We start from the raw sequence: 21,345 nt of genomic DNA, 5'->3' as shown, positions 1-21,345 counted from the left end.
CCACCAGGGAAGCCCTTGTCTGTATTTAAAAAACACAAACAGGAAGGGAAAGCTCAGATGAAAACTCAAAGCCCAGCCCGACCGGCCATCTCTCTCACATGTAAGGGGTTGCGAGGATGGAGAGTTTTTCTCCTTAGTGCATCTCCGGCGTCCAGCGTGGAAATGTCAACCTGGAAACCTGCTTTCTGATTTGGGGAGCAGCGCACAGCTGATTGGAAGACAAGAGTCTGGGGTGCGGAGCTTCCCCGCCTCTCCCCTCATTGCTACACCCCCCTCCTGCTGGGGCGCTTGCGTTTGCATTTTGCCAACATCTGCTCAGGCTGCCTTTTCTTCCCCAAGTCTTGACAAACAACACCCTTGGTTACAAAGAGGAGTATCTGTAACCAGTGGCAAGCACAAGCAAGTGTTTGACTACCATGTTAACTTTTGAGGGATTCTTATATTTTTTCCAGCCTCATAAAAAATTTACCCTCTGAGGTCTGGACTGCATTCAGTCTCCATAGTTGGGTGTTTTGGCTTGTCTGCTCACTTATTCCTTCTTAGAAACTTAGGTCGGGGAGGTGGAATCCCAAAGAGGAAAAAGGGGCTGGAAGTCTTTGGAAGCCTCTGAAGAGCTCTCGCCCCAGGGCCTTCTGCCCCTCGCCGCCCAGTGGGAGTGCTGTAGGCAGTGAGCTGGAGCCTGGGGGCCGTGGGCTCTAGAAGGGGGTCCTGGGGCTCGACTTCTCTCCTGCTCATGTGGCTTCCTGTCTAAGGAGTAGAAGTTGGTGCTCGAGGCAGATAGGCCGTGATGCACAGAATATCACTGTAGAAAGGATTCTAGAAACCCCCTAATCCCACTCTAGCTTTACAAGTGAAACCAACCCTTTGCCTTGAAAGGAAGGGTAGAAGGACACCAGGACCTCAAGTGCCCAGTCTTTAAAATGTCATTTGCTGTTCTTTTTCTAATTTTAAGGGCCATATATTTAATTATATCCATTAGTCCCAGAAATCACATTCAGAAAAGTATGAAAAATGGAAATCGCTTATAATGGCGGCCCTGCCCCTGGCCACCTGCCCTCACAGCAAGCATTGCTTGTGAGTCAGCACCACCTTCCCCCAGCCCCAGACAGGGCTTCAGAATCCTCCTTAACATGTATACAGGCAGCTGCTAGCTACTGGAATTGACACGAGCTCTGGACAGGGATTGACACCTATGCTGAAGTGGAGGGTGAGGTCCTCTTCTGTTCACTCCTGGGGAGGTGAGCGCCTGTGTATGCGTGGGTGTCGGGTGGCACCTGCACAGATGGGTTTTGGACACACCCTGGGCGATGCGAAGGCTACAAGTCTTAGCCCCACTTTGTGTCATTCTCCATACCTCCTAGCCACTCTGCCACTGCAGTGATTTAGGAAGTTTAAGCCTTTGATGGTCACTAAAGCCTTTATTAAAATGAAAACCCCCGTGGGAAGGGTCATACCTGAAGGTGCTCTCTAATAAGATCCTGGCAGAGCTGCAGAGCTGGAGTCGTGAGGGACAGACGGGGGTGGGAGACGCACCATGGCGAAAGGCCGGGCCGGCAGGAGGCGACAGGAGACCCCAGGCCACCTGCTGCAGGTCATCCTCACCCGGCTGACCGCAGTGAGGCTCTCTGGAGGGGACCTGTGCGTCGTGTATGCTGATTGGCTTCTGGTCATGAACAGGGGTGAGTGGAGAGTCTGTTGCAGAGAGCATCTCTCTAAGGAAGATATGACGTAATCCGAGTTTCTATAGGAGGAGGACAGCCTTTCGGCATCTGTTCCAATTGGAAGGGCTACCGTTGGAAAGGTGCATTCTGTGCTCTTAGCACATACGTGGGGCGAGCTCCTTACCAAATGAGAGGACAACAGGGGGACGGTGGTGGGGAAGACACGTAGGGCATTTGCTAGGTGTGGTTTATAGTGTTCTGGGTCTCCTAACTGCTTTCACTTTTGATTATTCACTCTAGTTTTTTATCTTTATGCATGAAAATGAGGAATCATTGTGTATGTGCTTTGCAATTGGCCTTTCTAGTGTGGAGTCACCCTTAACAGGAAGGAAATCTAAACAACGCAGTAGCTCCAAAAGTGCTGGGTAAACGTGGTCTGGGTGCTGTCTCATCCGGGTGGTGTGACGTGTCGGAGGGCGCGCTGAGCTGAGAGCACCCTGCTCTTCCTGGGCTCACAACGTTACAAGTGCAGCTGCCTGTGTGCCGTGGGCCCTTCGCCTGCCCGGAAGACCCGCTCCTCTGTTATGAGACGCTTAGGTGATAGAGATCACTCACCTTGGCTGGGGAGGGCTGCCCCACAATGGGACCCGTTACTGCCTTCCATCCCCCCAGCCCGCGTCCTCGTGCTCGGTGCCCAGGGAGCTGGTGCACCGGCTGGATGGCACTTGGGGCGCTGTGGTGGGAGGCATGCTTCCGTGACGGGGCAGCGGCATGGAGTCAGGAGGCAACTAGGGCTCACGCTTGGGCTCTGACCTTCAACAGTTGGCCCGAGATCTGTGTCTCTTCTTCCTCATCCGTAAAACTTCCTTAGAAATGTGGTGCTAACGTACATGAGTCTCCAGTGCAGCTCTGGGCACATCACCAGCCCTAAATGAAGGTCCCCTCCCCATACCGGACACCTCAAACTTAGGTACGTTGTGGAATTAAAGGATGTACCTCAGAGGCTCCCCTCCTGAAGGAATAATCTGACTACTGTCCAGCTTGAACAGACCTGTTGGGCACGAGACAACTGGCTCTGGGTTTCTGTTCTCAAGTTCTCTGAAGCCGGGCCTCGGTGGCGGTCACCTTTGCGCCTTCTGTTCCTCAAAGACTAAGTCTTTTTTTTTTTTTGCATTTTTGAGTGTCTTATTTATATCAAATTGGATGAAATGTGTGTATTTCTCAGACAGAAAAGACATGTCGAGGTAGAAATGTACCTTTCAGCTATTCATGGGTACGCAAGTACACTGGGGAGACTGTAAAAGCGCAGATTCTGATTCAGTAGGTCCGGTAGGCCTGAGTTCTATTTTTTTTGGGGGGGGGGGGGGTTTTGGGTAATTTTTATTTAAAATTTTTATCTCCTTGTATCTTTTTTTTTTTTTTACTTCTTTATTAGAGTATAATTGCTTTACGATGGTGTGTTAGTTTCTAAAAATATGGAACGCTTCACGAATTTGCGTGTCATCTTTGAGCAGGGGCCACGCTAATCTTCTGTGTATCGTTCCAGTTTTTTAGTATATGTGCTGCCGAAGCGAGCACGACTACGTATTTCTTAAACATCCCTGAATCCTTTAGAATTCAGGCGTCAGCTGGTTGTCTTTCCAGTGGCCAGGGGCTGAGCCCATGGCAGCAGGTGGGCCTTTCAGGCAGAGCGGCCCACGATGCACAGGTGATCGTGTTTCTAGAGCAGGTCTCATCCGGGTAATTTGTCCTACCGATAATTTTCGTACAAACTTCATCCTGAAACTGCATGATTTAAAGCTGAGGAAAAAATAACATTGCCACGAGATGGGCGACAAGAATAGCATTTGTGTTGGAAAACAAACTGCAGTTTAAAACGGCAGACACTTGTCCGAGCTCGTGCTGCCGTGGACAGCCGGGCACTGGTGCCCGGACGTGGGTTTGGTCAGGTGATGGTGGAGCTCCCGGTGAAGGGAGAGGGCTCGGGCCCAGGTTGGGGTCTGCGGGTGCCCAGCCCCACCCAGACCCAGAAGGGGAAAGGAGGTCCTGGTGACACAGCCTTCGCCGAGGGCCGTCGCCTAGGCCGAAGCTGGCGGTCCTGCCAACATGGGCCGTCGAGGGGCAGCTCTGGGCAAACACACGCGAGCCCTTAGCCTCTCTGCTTCACTGCCGCAGAGGCGGCCTTGTGCTTACACGTAGAAACATCAGGGTCATATAGGTCTTTGTTAAGTAAAATAAATGTGATTTATTTCTACTTACTGATAAATATATAAATATCTCCCTGGGCAGCGTTTGTGGAGTTGGGCTCCGGAGTGTGGCCTGAAAGGGGAAAGGCTACCAGCAGGCCAGAGGCTGGAGTCACCCCAGCTCACTCACTGTGACCGTGACCGTCTCTGGTCCTTGTTTCCTGGTGGGAAAGTGAGGCAGACGTGCCATCTGTCTTGGAGGCCACGGGGTGACCAGCGGGACGGGGTCAGCCTCTGCCCACAGTGTCTCCGGGGTCGCCCTCCCGCGTCTGCACCTGCAGCGTCCTGCCCGTCCCTGCCCGGCCTCCACGCCGAGAGCGGGGATCCTGGGCCCGTGCTGCTTGTCCCTCACTTGCCCAGGCTTTTTCTCCCTCCCCCCGCCTCAGGGCCTGGTTCTCCATCCCAGCACCCCTTTCCTTATCTCCTCCGTCTCTCGTCCTGTGTTCTCTCACCCACCAGGGTGTGGGCGGGTGTGCAGGGAATTAGAGGGATCTCATCAGCATCCGGGGACCAAGCGGCGCCTGTGCCTTCATTTGTGCTGAGACAGGGCCAGCACCGGCCGTCTGTCTGTCTGTGGGGCGCCGCAGGGCCCTGGGATAGAAGCTACAGTCCTGTGCTGTTGCGGCTTCCTCCTAACCCCAGCTACTCTGCAGCACCCCCTTGTCCCCAGCACACACAGACACTTGGAGTAAATCCAGAGGGGCTGATGGTGGAAAAGGAGGAGGACGGTGTGTGGGTCTGCAGACCTGGGCTGTGTGGCCTCAAGTGACTGACGAGTCTGTAAGAGGGGGTAATGGATCGCACCAGTGATTCTAAGCCAGGAGAGAGAGAGAGAGAGAGAGAGAAAGAGAGAGAGAGAGAGAGAGAGTGTGTGTGTGTGTGTGTGTGTGTCGGGGCGTTGCCCAAGAGAACCAGGGTGGGGGGCTATCACCCATGTCCTGCAGGTCCGCCTGCAGAGGGAGTCCAGTGCCACCCACCTCCCTATCACTGCGTGCACGGACCAGGCGGAGCCCACTGCCCTCTGGAGAGGGGAGCCTGGGAGCCAGCAGTGCCTGGATTGTAGGGGCCAGCAGAGCACGGACCAGCTGTCCCCACCCACCCCCGCCCATCAGTGATCTAACGGCTGTCATGTCCACATACATCCTTGACCAACTGCTGCTCAGGCCGGGCTGGGCCCCGGAGAGGAGGTCCAGGTTTGACCTTCCGAGGCCCGCTGTCTGGGGGCAGGCTGCCACGTGACCGTTACTTTCTCATTTGGCTTGGCAAGGGCCGGACCGTTTCCCTGGGGGCCTCGCAGGGCCTCTGGATTCTCCAGACTAATCCTCTCTGGCCTGTGGCTGAGGTGTTCCAGGGCTCGGGACCAGCCTGTGCCACTTGCTTTTGGTTTGTTTGCTTCTTCAGGCTCCCAGCATTTTTTCAGTGCCAAGACAGGATTCCCAAAACGGCGCATTTTCTGTGCGGGGCCCAGCGTGTGTGTCTCTGTAGCCACGTATTTAATCTCATGTGTAGGTAAGCACAAAGGTCCACATCTAGGGTCCTGAGGAATTGAGGCCCGGGTCCCTCACCTCTTTGGATACATACACACACATGCATGCACGCACACACAGGTGCTTGGTAAGGGTCCCCGGCTCCAGGACCTGACCCTTTGTCTTCTCCCTCCCTCATCGGGTTCCATAACCCTAACCCTCGATGCTTTTGACCTCCTCTGTTTACTGCCCTCAAATCCTAAAGAGCCATTTCCCTTTCACTCCCTTGTTCCCTCATTCATTCATCACTCACCCGACAAGGTATCTGCTGAGCACCTCCCGTGGGCCAGACGGTGTTCTAGGCGGTGAAGATGCAACAGGGAACAGAAGAGACAGAGACCCCCGCCCGTGGACCCTACACGCACCCCTTCTGTTACCCCCTCTCCCGGGAGTCACCGTAAGTGACAAAATCACCCTGACTTCCCCGACGGTATCCTAACAATATCCACGACTTCCTGTTGGCACATCCCCGCCGGCTTTCAGGGAGGGGCCGTTTCACGTCAACAGCACACAGTTCTTTCTGAGGATCTACTTCAGCCACGAGGAGACGTCCCAAGCCCACGTGCGCGCCGGCGGTCGGCTTCCAGCTTTCCCTCCTTTCTGCTGCCTCACAGCCACCTCACGGTCAGAGCTTCATCACGTACGTGGAGGGTCACAAGCAACCACAAAGCCAGAGGGACCCCCCGTGTGGGGCGTCTGTGCCCTCGTGCGCAGGGGCATCGGGGCGAGGTCCTCCGGCGCGTCTCTCCCCAGGTCAGGTGACCTCGCACGAGTTGTTCCCGTGAGCCTGAGCCTCCACAGCTGCGAGGTGGGCATCCCAGTGCCTCCTTGGTTGACCGTTGCAAGAGGAAAATACTGCCAGTTACACGCCCGCTGTGGTGCTCGATGCCAAGAAGACCCTCCACCAGCGCCTCAGGGTCTTCTGTCCTGTCAAGGGCACCCTTCTAGAAGCCTAGGGTGGTGACATCCTTTTCACTGCTTCTGCCCCGGCGCCTGACGGCGTGGTCCGCGTCTGTCACCTCTCGTGGAGGAGGGACTAGGGTGGTCCAGGGTGGTCTGGGGGGTGCGGGTGAGGTTGCCATGCTACCTGGAACTGGCCAGGGCTGGCAGCAAGTTGGGGACCTCAGTGGCCTCAGCTGAGCCCTCATGAACGGGAGGAGGTAGGTCTGGGGAAGGAGCCTGAGGAATAAACAGTGTCCTGGGTGGATGGAAGTTGGGCACGGACCCGATGCGATTGGGGCTGAAGAGCTGCAGTGGGTGTGGTGGCATCAGGGAAGATCTGGGAAGCGATGGGGGACGTTAACTCGGCATCTTGGGTGGCCCATCCTCCCTGACCACTCTGCACGAACTGGGGCTGGAGGTGGGCAGGCCTTGGACTGCTCGTCACCACCACGTCCCTCCCCCATCAGGTGCTCCCCAAGTGGGAAAGTGTCCTTCTGTCCTTTCTGTACCCAAGGAGAGCTTTCAAAATACAGCCTCGTGTGAAAAATAGACACGGTGTCTAAATGAAACACAAAGTGTGGTCGCCAAGCCTGCTGTTCTGTCACAGCCATCTGGTACGCGAGCTCCTGGAAGAGGGACAGGGGCCGGGGATGCGGGGTTCACGGATGCCGTCCGCAGGTGGTGAGGCGCTATTACTGGTCGTCGGGCGTGTGCGACGCACCTTAGGCTCCTGACCTACGTCGCCCCACTTCATCCTCACCCAAACCCTGAATTTCATACTGAATTTCTTCCCTTTACTGACGTGGAGATTGCAGATCACGGTGCTGCAGACGGAGCGTTTGTGCCCCCAAATTCATATGCCGAAACCTAACGCCCAGTGTGATGGTGTTGGGAGGTGCTCAGGTCACGAGGGTGGAGCCCTCGTGATGGGATGTGTGCCTTATAAAAGAGACCCAGAGAGCTCCCTGGTCCCCTCCGCATATGGGAACACAGCGAGGAAACAGCCCCCTATGAACCAGAAGGCGGCCGTCACCTCGCTGGACATCGAATCTGCCTGCAGTCGATCTGACCCTGCACTTTTGGCCTCCGGAACTGTGACAAGTACATTTCTGTTGTTTGAGCCCCTGCCTGTGGTATTCTGTTGTAGCAGCCCAAACAGACCAAGACAGAGAGGTTAAGCAACGTGCCCAAGGTCCCACACCTGGCGAGTCATGGGGACCTGGGCCCAGTACGGGCTGTCCTCAACGTGTCTGGACAGCAGCTATTTCAGAATGACGATATGAGACTTTTATGCGATTATTGACATTCCTCAAGATAACTTACATCATCGTCTTGTTGTTTCGTTAGTCTTGGAAGGGAGATGATGCAAGTTACCAATAAGAAGCTGAGACCCAGAGAAACAGCAGCTTCCCGGAGGTTCAGGTAGACGAGAGCCTGGAGCAGGGCAGCTCCTGACCCAGACCCAGACCCAGACCCAGACCCAGCCCTAGACCCAGCCCCAGAGACCCAGCCCCAGCACCAGCCCCAGAGACCCAGCCCCAGCCCCAGCCCCAGAGACCCAGCCCCAGCCCCAGAGACCCAAACCCAGACCCAGACCCAGAGACCCAAACCCAGACCCAGACCCAGAGACCCAGAGCCAGCCCCAGACCCAGCCCCAGTCCCAGACCAGACCCAGACCCAGACCCAGCTGTGTGCAGCTCTTCCTCAACCCTTAACACCACCCCACCCCCCAGCACTAAGGGAGAGGGGAAGCTGTGTCTTGGTGCCCAAGTATCTTAGTGGGATGAGCCTGGTCCAGGGCAGGTGGTGGGTTGGGAATGAGCCTGGGGGGAGCCTGGTCCAGGCTTTCTCAGTAGCGTGGACTGTTGAAGGCCACAGCACACTGGGCATGGCAGGACTCACAGACTCACAAATTGTCGCAGAATAGCCTTGTTGCCTCCTGGCCTTTGGGCTACTGCCAATAAAGGAGTCGGTTACAGTGACATCTGTCGTTCATGTGACCTCTGCGTCTGCTCTGCGGCGTCATCACCTTGCTACTCATGCTGAGAACCAGATCCGGTCGGAGGGGGAGGAATTCCTGTTCTGTCTGTACAAACATGTCTGACCTGATCTCTCTTCACGAACGGAGTCCAAAGAATAGTTTGTGCACGTGAGCTCGACTGTAGAGACACCGCTGCTCCAGACAGAGAGGACACGGTTGGGCTGGGGGGCTCCCCGGGCCCAGGGGAGCGGGCACTGCCATCCTTTCTCTCCAGGGCTGTCTTAGCTCAGTGCACGTGGAGATGGGCACGGCCACCTCTGCCCAGCAGAGCACTCCCAGGAGACCCCTCGGAGCAGGTTGACTGGGGGTGGAGGAACTCGCGTTGGCTGTCACACAGAAATCTTAACGTTTCGTGTGAAATAGGGCTTTCTTACGTGTGTGTATATGCCTCATACAGTGTTTCTGAAGGTGACACGTCGGGCTCGGGTGCATGTCACCCCTTCTCTGCGTACCTGCGCTTTGCCACATGACGTCTAGTCAAGGTTCTGGATTTAGTGTCTCCATTAGCCCACTAGCCTCTTTCTGTAGGGACTACACGCTGCTATTCTATGGTCTGTTCGCTATGAACGGCACCAACTCAGGTGCCCGGCGCCAAAACTGTTTCCTTTGTGTGGTCAACTGCTTTGCCAACCACTGGGCTGCATCAGCTCGACGAAGACCGCACGCACACGCACACACGTGCACAGTTTACTGTTACGTCCCTAACAAGGAAGCTCCACAGCTGATATGTTACGTGACTGATGCCGTTCGTGGGGTTTTCCGGCCAGGTTTCTGCAGGTTTTCTAACGGCTGTGGAGGATGGTTAGCCTTAGATGTTCCTCTGTTGGAAGACACCATTTAGGGGACTGTAGCACTGATCTGAGCTCATTTCCATATGTTGGTAAGCGTTGCAGATCAGGCCTAAACAGAAGGGGAGCCTTGGTGCTGCCTACAGCCGCCCAGTGACATAGGGCAGGGTATCCCCCTTCCCCCTGCCACACATCCAGGGATGTCGGGAACACAGCCGGGACTCCTACCCCTGCCTGGAGACCCCTTGATCCGGCTGAATTGCATTTGTTACCTGTCACTTAGCTGTGAGCAAAAGTTACGCAAGGGAAGAGGCTTTAGAGCTCTCCCGTGGCCGCCTGGCTGCATTCTGCAGTGGAGACTTAGACCTCAAGTGTTTGTCAGATAGCTGGCTTGTCCTGCCTATCAGCCCCTGGGGGAAGGATAGAAGGATGCGAGAGACAGGACGATTACGTCCACCGAAGATGAAGACCAGCTGCAGCTGGTAATGAGAACAACGGGTCCGCCTGTCTTCTGCGTTACCCGTTTATGGACTGTTGCCTTAAGGTTTTTCAGTGTCTCCAGTGAGAGGAATGTTTTTGTGATGATCCAGGATGTTCCCGTTATATTTTTTAATTAATTTATTAATTTTTTTTGGCCACATTGGGTCTTTGTTGCTGCATGTGGGCTTTCTCCAGTTGCGGCAACGGGGGCTACTCTTCGTTGCGGTGCGTGGGCTTCTCATTGCGGTGGCTTCTCTTGTTACAGAGCGTGGGCTCTAGGCGCGGGCTTCAGTAGTTGTGGCACGTGGGCTCAGTAGTTGTGGCACGTGGGCTTAGTTGCTCCGCGGCATGTGGAATCTTCCCGGACCACGGCTCAAACCCGTGTCCCCTGCATTGGCAGGCGGATTCTTAACCCCTGCGCCACCAGGGAAGTCCTCCCGTTATATTTTTATGCCATTTGATTTGGCCTGGAGATAAGTTTTTTTTTAAATTTTTAAACCGTTCATTCAAAATACTGCGTTCCTCATATATGTTGCAAAACTGCTGACTATTTGTACCCCAAAGTGCCAGTGTATGCAAAATGCCAATCTCATCTCAAAATGAAAGCTTCAGTCTCTAAAAGGTTACGCTTTCGAAAGCACACAAAGCCAGCCTTTTCTTCCAGACAGGGCAGAGGTGGGGGTCAGTGCCACACGCGGGGTGCCCGCTGCCTCGGGTCTGGGTGGTGCAGTGCGTGGAGGGAAGGGAGCAGCTGGAGAAGCTCCTTGGGGACCGGGACCCACGCCCCAGCGGGCCTCAGGGCGGACTGGCCGGGACCGGCCATTGTCTGACTTCCACTCGCTCTAGGGCGGTTATTACTCCAATCTGATTGATAAGGAAACTGAGGCACAGAGAGGGTATGTGGCCTGCCTAAGGTCATACAGTCAGCAGCTGTGGACAGGGAAGGGGGAAAAAGCATCAGAAGGTGCAGAAGGGCCGGGGGTGGTTCTGCAGTGGTTCCCCTCAATTCAGGAAGGGAGGGAGGGAGGAAATTAAACCCAACAAGATCCCAAGCCAGCTCACCGAAGCTGGGCACCTGGTAGGTGTCTGTGACGCACCCCTTCCCACATCCTGTCCGTGACCAAGTGTCTCCCACCCAGGGCTCACCTGGCCACCCCAGCTTGGTGTCCTCAGGGAGGTGCAGCCAGGGGTGTGCCAGCTCTGCCCCGCCCTGCCCACCCACTCAGGCCTCCTGTTACACACAGAAGCTGCTGGCTGACCTGGCCTCTCCACCAGGCATTAGCACGGGGGGCTGCTCTCCAGACACGAGACCCTGCCTAGGGGGCTCAGCACCGATGCCCCTCCTCCTTGGTGGGCGTGGCTCCTTCCTCCCTGCCACTCACGTTCCATCCACCATCAGCGGGGATGTGTTGAACATACCGTGTACTGGGCTCCGAGGCTGCAGGGTGGTACGACGGCCTCGACCTCTGAGGGTGGGGCAGCAGAGGCAGGCCACAGCAAGTGTCAGTCCCTAAGAAAACCACCGTAGGCTGATGAACATAAGCGGGGAGACCCAGTGGGGGCCGAGACTGAGAAGCCCGGCGCTGGTCAGCTTGCAGTTGGGTGGGCAGGAAAGCCTACCGGGGATGCTCAGGGAGTCCAGAGGCCAGGAGGGCTTTGTCCCCGCAGACGGGCCTGCGTGGACGCAGGCCCTGTGGTGGGAAGAGATGCCGGGGCCCAGGCCTGACACCAGCTCCACCTATGAGCCGAGCACCTGCCCGGCATGCAGCGTGGCCCAGGACGAGTCTGGGGGTGGGGCATGCAGGGCCCTGAGCCCTGAGCACTTGGGGAGGAATGTGGCTCTGCTTTAAGTGCAGTGGGCGGTCGTGGGGGCGTTTTCCTTACGCAGCGGGGCACTGTGATCCGGTTTGTGTCTTTAAAATAATTTCCCTGTTGCTGTCAGTTATTTGGGGAGGGGGGATGCCCGTGCGGGAGGCTGCTTTAATCGTCCAGGCAGAGGTGGCGGCCGCGTGGGAGGGCGGGCCGCATGCGCTGGTTGGTGGGCACGGTGTGGCGGTGAGGGTGGCAGGACGTGCCGCAGGGGTGGGCGTGGGCTGCAGGAGGCGCAGGACCCACGGTGGTCCAGGTGTCTGGCCCAGGTAACTGGGGGGCCGGTGGGGAGGAGCAGAGGGTGGGGGGGCGCAGTGGGGGACCTTGGGTTTCGGTCCAGACACCATTAGCTTAAGGTATCAGCCTGCGTGCCAGTCCTGGTACCACCAGAAGTGATCAGTGGATGTGGCCGCTTTTGCATGGAGGCTCCCGGGCTCAGGCCATCCCCACTGCCCCCTCGCCTGTAGTCCATGCCCGTGCCCAGCACACCTGCAGGGGGACCAGGGGAGGAGCCCGAGAAGCACAGGGATGGGCCGTGGCCACCCTTCCCGCTCCGTTGGGTCCCCGCCGGGTCTCAGTGACTTCAGGAGCTGCCCAGACCTCCCCCACTCTGCGGCAGCGAGGATCCCCTGAGGTGTGGTCCGTCGTGCTCATGGTGCTTCACTGGCCCGGCCCCGGTGCCAGCCCAGGTCCCGTGCCCCTCGACGCCTCGAGCCGCTTACCGTCCTCCCAGGGCCTTTGCATGAGATGTTCTCTCTACCGGAAATACTCTGCAACGTCTGCAGCCCCGCGCCACGGGCTGATGACTTTCCACCCATGAAGCCCAGCTCGCGTGGCCCCTTCAGGGAGCCTCCCGGACCCTGTCCCCAGGCCCTGGACTCAGGGTCCCTCGTGGGCACAGCCTTCCCCAGCCTGACGTCACCGGGTCACTCTCCATGGCCTGCTCCCCTCACCCCATCGAGAACGTCTGGGGAGGGAATACCGGTTGCACTCCTTTCTGTTCCCAGGGTCACCACGACGTTTTTCACTGAATGGTGGTTCCCTGCCACCCTCGAGTGACCGTCCCCTTTCCAAACAGCACATCTGCTTTTGTAGCCGCTGCTGAGAAGGGGCGTTAGGGTTTCCTCGCATGCAGTGGGCTGGGGAGTCTCTGGGGGATGGAGCTTCACTGAGCGACTGTCGGGGCCCCCCGGTCTGCAGACCTGCTGCCACATCCTGGGTTTGATCCCCTGGAGGCCGAGGGAACCAGGTGGGTGGTGGCGATGGGGCCTTGAAGGAGCGGCGTGGTGACACGATGGGGTGGGTGGCGGTGAGGAGGGAGGGGAGGGAGACGGCTGTGTGAGTTTATAAGGGTATCAGCTACTTCCCGGTTTCTTCATTAAGCGGTTGGCCAGGCCCCTGTGTGAATTCATTTTGAAATGGTCTGAGAGGCAAAATGACTTTAAACATAACTTTTGGAAGAGAACATTTCATTCTGCTTACTCAGCATGATGTAGCCATTAAAATGCTGGTTTTCCTCCTTTTTGAAAGCTACCCCTGAATAATTTATGGCTTCACCTACTGCAAGGTTCGCGGAAATAAAATGATTTCAGTCAGGGCGGCCGTGGAGCCGTCTTCCCGGCCTCATTGTCAGGTCAGCCAGGGCCGGTGCCCATGGCACCAGGACCGCCTGGAGCCCTTCCAAGAAACGACTGGTGAAAGAGAATATGGTGGCCACTTTGCTCTCTGGGCCTTGGTTTCTTCTTCTGTAAAATGAGGGCCGTTAGAGCATTCTAAAGCCCTCAGCCCGCCGTCAGTGGATTTCTGTGGATAATGTCTCAGTAAAGGTTACCCAGTTGTAGGTACCTCCGTAGGGCCAGGCACTGTGCGCGGTGCATCCCCTGCGTCCCCCGTTCAGCCTGCCCCACACGACAGCCTGGCAAAGCAGCTATTACTGTGCCCACTTTATGAACGGGAGAGATGAAGAAATCTATCCAAGGCCGTGCAGTTAGCGAGCAGTAAATTTAGGGTTGCACGTCCCAGATCTGTCCATCTGCATTTAAGACCTGGGATGCCTCATGTACACTGTCAGTCTTAATTTTGCTGTAGAAAAGTTGTTTTTCAGAGACTGCCTAATTCAGTCGTACAGGAAAGTTGGGGGTGGGCTGGGGGTGAGTTTAAGCTTCCAAAGAACGTGCACAGCTTTTATTAGAAGTCACTATGAGGATGCAGTAGAAGCAAAGCTTGTCCCCTTCAAGTCTCTACGTACTGTTAGCCTGGCTTACATGGAGTTGAAAGCCATGTCTCTTTAAGGATGTGTGTGTGTGTGTGTGTGTGTGTGTGTGTGTGTGTGTGTGTGTTTCAAAAGACTGTCCTTGCATTTGTAAAAAACTGTGAGGTTTTCATTGCATTGGTGAAATTATCTAAACAAGACCCTTCAGATTTATTTACTAATAAATTAAGAGTCACCACCCAGACAGTACCTAATAGGTTGCCGTCTCGCTTGAACGGAATCTTTCGGGCCCCGAGTGGTGAAAGGATTCTTATTTCCAAAGTCACCTTAACTTACAAGGAGACGAGAGCCAGAGCGCCACGCCGAGCTCCTCTGTTCCGAATTCGCTGTGTCTCTGGTGGGGGCCCTCCACCCTCCTACCCCGCGGGCCTTTCTCTCCGATGGTGTTTCTGGTCTGCCAGATCTGTGAGGCGGGGCCAAGTGCAGGGCGCAGTGGGGAAGCGGGGCGGCGTGTCCTGTCGGGGGAGGGATGGAGAGCAGGACGCTTCGGGGCGCGTGTTTGGGCTCCTCCCTGGAGGGAGTCGGGAGGGAAGGTGGCGCTCGGGCGGAGGCCTCGAGGGGACCCAGTGGCTGTAGCAGTGGCGCTTGGCCTGCCTGTCCAGGTCCCATCCGGAAGATGCCGCCCAGTGCCAGTGCCGTGGACTTCTTCCAGCTTTTCGTCCCTGACAACGTCCTCAAGAACATGGTGGTGCAGACCAACCTGTACGCCAAGAAGTTCCAGGAGCGGTTCGGGAGCGACGGGGCCTGGGTGGACGTGACGCTGCCGGAGATGAAGGCGTTCCTGGGCTACGTGATCTCCACCAGCACCTCCCACTGCGAGTCCGTCCTCAGCATCTGGAGTGGCGGCTTCTACAGCAACCGCAGCCTTGCCTTGGTCATGAGCCAGGCCCGCTTCGAGAAGATCCTCAAGTACTTCCACGTCGTGGCCTTCCGCTCCAGCCAGACCACACACGGCCTCTACAAGGTCCAGCCCTTCCTGGACTCCCTGCAGAATGGCTTCGACGCCGCCTTCAGGCCTTCCCAAACCCAGGTGAGGCCGCCAGCCAGGGCCGGGCCTTCAGGGGTGGCAGTGGTTTGGGGAAACGGTGGGTGGTGCCCTTGGCACCCTCCCATCCTGCCTTGACCCCGAGGTCACCTCCGGGGTATCCCTGCTCGTCCCCCAGGCCACCAGCCCATCCATCCCCATCCAATCAGAGGGAGCTGATGGAGGAACAGCTCCAACCCACATTCAGCGTTTTGCTCCGAGATGCAGTTTCCCTCCTCTTTTTTTTTTTTTGTGGTACACGGGCCTCTCACTGCTGTGGCCTCTCGCATTGAGGAGCACAGGCTCCGGACGCGCAGGCTCAGCGGCCATGGCTCACGGGCCCAGCCGCTCCGCGGCATGTGGGATCTTCCCGGACCGGGGCACGAACCCGTGTCCCCTGCATCGGCAGGCGGACTCTCAACCACTGCGCCACCAGGGAAGCCCCTCCCTCTCCTTTAATTACACTTTCTTTGTAAATGATGGTTTGCTCAGGGTAATGTTAATTTTCTTGTATCCTCCGAGTACGTGTTCATCTGCTGGTGGTGAAAGGAGGCGAGAGGCCTTCTAGGGGGTGAAGGGAACGAACCTGGGGTTGCAGCCGTCCTCAGGCCGTCGGAGTGGCTCAGGTGCTGAGGTCCCCTGGCCCGCATGGAGAGCTGGGTGCCTTTGGACTGGAGGTGACAGAGCCCCGGCCCTGACTGTTACGGCCCCTCACCTTCCTCGCTTCCTAAATGGAGGCTGTGTGTGCTCTCAGCTCCTGAGCCCCGGCCTTCTGGTTGGCTGAGGCAATCGCATTTGGCTGTGGTGAAACAGTCTCAGAATCGTCCTCAAAGTTGCTCTGCGGGTCGGGAAACTGAGGAGGTGGCTCTTTCTAGAAATTTCTCTAAGGAAAACATCAGGAGGTTCTTGGCCCACGTGAGCCCAGTTCCTTTTGACCTGTTCCATACGGAGGCAAAATCTTACTTCTCTTTTATTTGTACATTTAAAGACCCACCCACCCAACTACTTTTCCTTGTGCTTTTCCTTAAAGGCCTTCATCACGAGCCTCAAGTTCTTTTCGCTGTTCTCTTTGAGATCCTCTCCTAATTCCCTGTCTCACCTTCTCCGCACAGCTGGAAAGCACAGGGCTTCTGTGGGGAAGATAATGTCCTGTGTCAGGTCCGCGGTCCCTGCACGGTTCTCCTGCCTCTGCTCTGCTGTCCTGTGAATGTGCCGGCTCATGAGGGTCTCCAGGTGTCTGTGATGCGCCTTCTGACTCCTGGGAGGTGTTCCCTCCTCTCTGCCTTTGCAGGTTTCCCATCTCCAGGACCCCGTGTGACTCCAGGCTTCCCGAATCCCCCGACTGTTTATAGGGCAACGAATGCCGTTTTGTCTTGTCACTCACCTTCCTTCTTACCAGGAGGTGGGGTCTTTGGGGACACACGCCCTGCCTTATAACAGGCCCTGCAGGACCAAGTTCAGGGCTGGGCGTGGTTTTTTTGTGTGTGTCACTGAATATTTGCTTGGTTGAAAATGAGCCAGACCAGAGGCACATTGGCTGGGATGCAAGGGGAAAAAAAACAATATTCTGGCCATCCTTGGCATCAAACATTTGAAGAGCTGCTGGAGGGCTGTGAGCTCACTAGGACTAAGCATTTTCCCAGAGTCAAGCAAGCAACTCCATGGATGATTGATATATAACAGCCTAAAGATAAGGCTGCCCAGGGTCCTTCCGGCCCCTAGACGAGCTGTACCCGTGATTACACCCATGTCTGTGTGTGCCTGCCGTGTGCCGGCCCCGGGCGGTCTGATCCCTCTGGAACTGCAGCATCAGACAGCTGAGACCTGCGTCCCGGGCGATCGCCATGCTGTGTGTGTGTCCCCAGGGTCCGTTTAGCCGGTGGGCACACTGCAACACCCACTAGCAAATTCTGAGCTGTGTGGGCTCACCCCTTCCCAACCCCAGACATGGGTGCCGTGAGGGGGGCAGGTGTCTGGGGCGGCAGCTCTGCCCTCCTGTGTCGTACGGCTCAGATGGGTACGAGGGGAGACCCTCGAGAGACGGTCACTTTATTCTTGCCGCCCACATCTTTTCTTTGCGTCCAGTTGATGAGACTGAGCAAAGAGGGGCTGACGTGAGATTTAGTCTGGGGAAGGGCTTTCAGCTCTCTGCTCACGTTGGGTTTTTTTGTTCCCCCCACTTTGCTTTTTCTTTTTAAAATTTTACTTTGTATTTAATTTTTATTTTTACCTTTGTGTTTGCAAACTTATGTGCTCTTGTTGCTACCATTTTCCATCCCGTGCTCTATATGTTGGTCAGGATCCCAGCAGGAAACAAATGCTATGTTCCAGAAGGGCAGTTGCAGAGAATTGGAAGCAGGGACTGTGGACAGTCAGGGTTTAGGGGCATCACCAGGGTGGCGAACACCTGGGCTGGCAGCAGCGGGAAGCCGCCGTGAGCCTGTGGCGATGGCGTGGGCAGGCAGGCAGGGCTCGCATCTCTTGTTCATCCCTCCCTCGTGGCCACACAAGCCAGGTGCTGGGGGCAGGGCCCTGGGGTGTGCGGTTTATAAGAGGTTGGCCACCAGGACACAGCGCAGGGTAGGAAGATGGAAAGGGGGTCTGGGGGGCAAACAGTACCCGGTAGAGTCCACCCACCAGACAGGAACATGAGGCAGAGGGGAAGTCCGAGTCCCTGGGATTGGCTTTCCAGTGCGCTGGTAATCACCTGGAATTTCCTCTTCCTCCCGACTCTGGGCCCCATTGAGCCAGCTCTGCGTGAGGAGGGCCAGCCAAAGGACGTGAGACCAGAAAGTGCAGCGTGGATTGGAGCATGCTCGGGCCTTCCTGTGGGCTGGCGGTCCCGCCAACGCGGGCCGTCGAGCGGCGGCTCTGGGCACACACGCGCACGCCCTTAGCCCCTCTGCCTCGCTGCCGCAGAGGCTGCCTCGTTCTTACACGTAGAAACATCAGGGTCATATACGTCTTCGTTAAGTAAAATAAAGGAAACCCTCAAGGTTTCCTGGCTTTCCAGCTTCTCCTTTTCTGAAGTCCCTGTTGGCTCTGGAACATTCCATTCAAGGAGAAGGCGTGTTTTCAAGTTGCAGTCCTCCACCCCGAGGCCTCAGGGCTCCATTGACCGGTCTTCACTGTGCCCGTTGAGACCAGTGGGAACAGTCCCCGTCCCATCCCCCAGCAGACTGCGCTCCAGCCTCCGGGGAACAGCTCTGCATCGCCGCCACGCACACACCGCACCTGGGCACACGGCACACAGCACCCTCTGCCCTGCAGTCTCTGGAGCCTTTTAATTCCAGCAAATGTGACCCTTTGGGATGAGCTTACAGTCTCCAGACTCGATCAGTAACCCCAGCAGTGGGGTGCGCCCAGGCACGAGTGTTTATACACAGCTACCAAATGGGGAGATGCTGCATCTCCTCAAGCCCGGGGGCAGATTAGTTAAAGGAGGGTTGGGGGAGGGATTGCGGAAGTCAATACATGGCTGCCGTGTCTCCCCTGCATAACCACTGCCCCCCCAGCCTGAGCTCGTCATACCTGGGAGGGACAGAACACACAGCTGGGTGACAGCAGTGCTGGCCGACGACAGCCTGGCAGAGGAGGGGGCAGTTTTCGGAGCTCTGGAGAGCGCCCTACCCCATGCTGCGCTCAGCTGTGACCCGTTCCACATGCCTCTAATGAGGGTAGAAAAGAGGAGAAGCCATGGAAGGCCAGGCGTTCCTGCTGGCTCTTTTGCTTTGGTGATTAAATAGAAACTTGAACGGGATTCTGTGATAAGTGCAGGTGGAGTAGAGGACGTTGGCTTTCTGGAGAGCAGAGAGAGGGCTGCATCTTCCTCACTCCCCACTCCACCCGCCCGCCCCTCCGTGTGTGGGACGTGGCCATCCTGCTACAGTGGTTCCACATGGGCTTTGAAGGTTTGGGGAGCCGCACGGAACCGGGCACGAGGTCAGCCTCTCCAGCCTCCCCTTCGTGAGCTCAAGGCAGGGGAGGCCGGGCTTAATGCCCCCCGCTTCCAGCAACAGAACCCTGGAGGGGCTGGTATGCACACCTAAGACCCAACACTGCCGGGCCGTTATTTCTTAAGTGGAATTCGAGGTAACATTGATAGGAGAGTGGAAGGCCACTGTCCATCTCACGCTCGGTCAGTGTTATCCCCTGTTCTGCCCTCGCCAGGCCACTTTCTGACATCACCTGGGAGCTCACTGGGAATGCAGAAACTCAGGCCCTGCCCCAAGCTTTCTGAAACAGAACCCACATTTCATAAGATTCCCAGGTGACTAGTTTGTTCATTCAAGTTGAAAGGCCCTGATGGAGAGCGGGCATTGGCACGCTTTTTCTGTCAGTGGCCAGGTATTAGACTTTGGGGGCCGTGTGGTCTGTGTTGGGACCTTGTAGCCCAAAAGCAGCCACTGACAGCACGTCAGTGAGGGGCACGGCGGGTTCTGGGAAAACTTCATTTAGAGCGGGCAGTGGGCCAGCCCCTGATCTGGAGTTTTGTGGAGAGTTCTTGGAATCATAGTACTTCCAGCATTCTTCATTTCAGTGAACCACACATGTACGTACCAGTCCGTAAGGAAGCTTGAAGTTGGATTGGAAGGGAAGTGTAGCAGCTTCCTAAAATTTACCCAGAAGTCCCCCCAAAAGCTTCAGCTTGAAGAAGCAAAACTTGGGGAACCCCTGGAACCTGTTTTTATGCCATTTCTTTTTACTTTATTGTCTTGTCATTGAAAAAGTCCTGTCACCGTGCCATCTAGAAGTGGAAATAGGTGAAGTAAGTTTAAAAATTGCCTGGGGAGTCCCACGTCAGAAAGGACGTGATGACCCAGAGGAGAGCGAGAGGCTCGGTCGTGGCAATGAGGGAACTGGGTCATTTCAGGAAGAGTTTTTAAAAAGAGAATGTTTAGCCTGGGAAAAAGAAGGTCACGGGCCAGCAGCATGAGAGCTGTCCGGAAAACCTAAAGAACCTAAAGAATCGTGTGGAGTTGGGTCGGTAGGTTTAGGTTAGATGTAGGTCACCTTTGCCTCAGTGAACGGTTGGAGCGTCCATCAGTGGAAAGGTCTTCCTTGAAAGGAAGTGGGTGTCCCCACCAGGCATGTCCAGCTGGAAGTCAGGACCCCTGCTGGAGGTCCCTCTCCCAAGTGAGAGTTTGGACTGAGGACCTTGGGCCAGTAATAATAACTGTCATGATGATTTCCATTTACTAAATACCTGCTAAGTGCCAGTTTCTCATTTAATCCTCCCCCAAACACTGGTATAGACAAATGAGGAGACTCGAGGAGACTCAAGGGGACTCAGGATCAGAGAGGTAAAGTAACTTGGCCAAGGTCACACAGCTGGTCAAAGGCAGAGACTAGATTTGAGCCCAGACCTGAAGACCCACCCTGCGCTCACGCTGCCTTCCATGAGAATCTCTGCTTTTTCTTTCCCGGCAGGTGCTACACGAACCCCTGATTGATGAGGACCCTGTGTTCATTGCCACGTGCACAGAGCGGGAGCTGCGGAAGAGGAAAAAGCGGAAATTCAGCCTCTGGGTCCGGCAGTGCTCTTCCACTGGCTTCATCGTCCAGGTGAGCCCCGGGCCGGCCCTGGAGGCCGAGGGAGGATTTGGTGACCGGTGAACTTGCCCACTTGCCCTTTTCACCGCACCTCACTAGATGCTGTAGCTTAGGCGGGGCTGCGCTGCTCTCTCCCTCGCTGGGGCACGGGGCTAGCTGGCGCTGTCCGCTGCACGTTCTTCCTGCCCACTCCGGCCCCTGGGGTTAAACAACAGCCGTAAACACCGATCAGGGCTCAGGCCCTTACAGTGTCAGCCAGAGGCTTCACCAGAATGCTGGGCACAGAGGTCGCTGCCATGGCTCTCGAGAGCGCGCCGTGTGACACCCCAGAAACACCCCCCAGACCCCGCCGGGGCTCTGTCCTAAGGACACCTTCTTCAGAGGCCTGCAACGGCATCAGGAGCCCGGCCCTCTGAGCCTGCCTTGCTGCCTGCTCCCTGGCTCTGCCCTGCAGAGGTGGCCGAGCTCTGCTGCGGGAACAGTGTCAGACGCCGCCGAGCTGCCGGAGCGGCAGGGTGCGGGGCGCACGGAAGGAAGAGATGGGGCTGGCGAAGCGGACCCCGGCTGGGCTGGTTCCTCCCGCCCTGCCGCTCAGGCCACTCGGCGGCCCTCACTGCCCTGCCCGGCTGCAGCCCCAGGCCCAAGGTGCAGGGGCTTTGCACCCCCCTCCCCCGAGCCAGGGAAGGATTCGTAGGGAGGTTCAGCTGAGCATCTCCGTGCCGCATGTGCTCGAGCCGCGGCAAGGAAGGTGCATGTGCCCCAAGCAGCAGCCCGCCCTGCCCCACAGGCCGGGGGTCTTCAGGTCGGGCTGGGCCCAGGCTCTCCAGCTGGGCTCACGCACCGGCTTCAGGCTGTTGCTAGACAGACCCACCCCAGAGCGGGAAACACTCTGGACGTACAGCCTGGGCCCTCCCTCCCCACACAACCCCTGCCATCGCTATAG

General features: G+C 56.7%; 1 protein-coding gene and 1 non-coding gene across 2 annotated transcripts in view; one reads left to right on the top strand and one right to left on the bottom strand.

Annotated features, from left to right (window-relative positions):
- PGBD5 (piggyBac transposable element derived 5) overlaps nucleotides 1–21,345 on the top strand; it is an 86,089-nt gene that overhangs the window by 38,628 nt on the left and 26,116 nt on the right. Inside the window, exons 2-3 of the mRNA XM_029201125.1 lie at nucleotides 14,428–14,855; nucleotides 20,280–20,414. Coding sequence (XP_029056958.1) covers nucleotides 14,428–14,855; nucleotides 20,280–20,414 — 563 coding nt within the window. The remainder of the gene's footprint in view (nucleotides 1–14,427; nucleotides 14,856–20,279; nucleotides 20,415–21,345) is intronic.
- On the bottom strand, nucleotides 3,131–3,239 carry LOC114883495. Its single transcript, XR_003790593.1, has one exon. It is a non-coding gene; the product is annotated as a U6 spliceosomal RNA (small nuclear RNA).

The sequence above is a fragment of the Monodon monoceros genome, unplaced genomic scaffold (assembly GCF_005190385.1).
Source record: "Monodon monoceros isolate NGI ecotype Baffin Bay Population unplaced genomic scaffold, NGI_Narwhal_1 Super_Scaffold_4, whole genome shotgun sequence".
NCBI classification, from domain to species: Eukaryota; Metazoa; Chordata; class Mammalia; order Artiodactyla; family Monodontidae; genus Monodon; species Monodon monoceros.
This window is presented reverse-complemented; position numbering and strand designations above follow the sequence as displayed.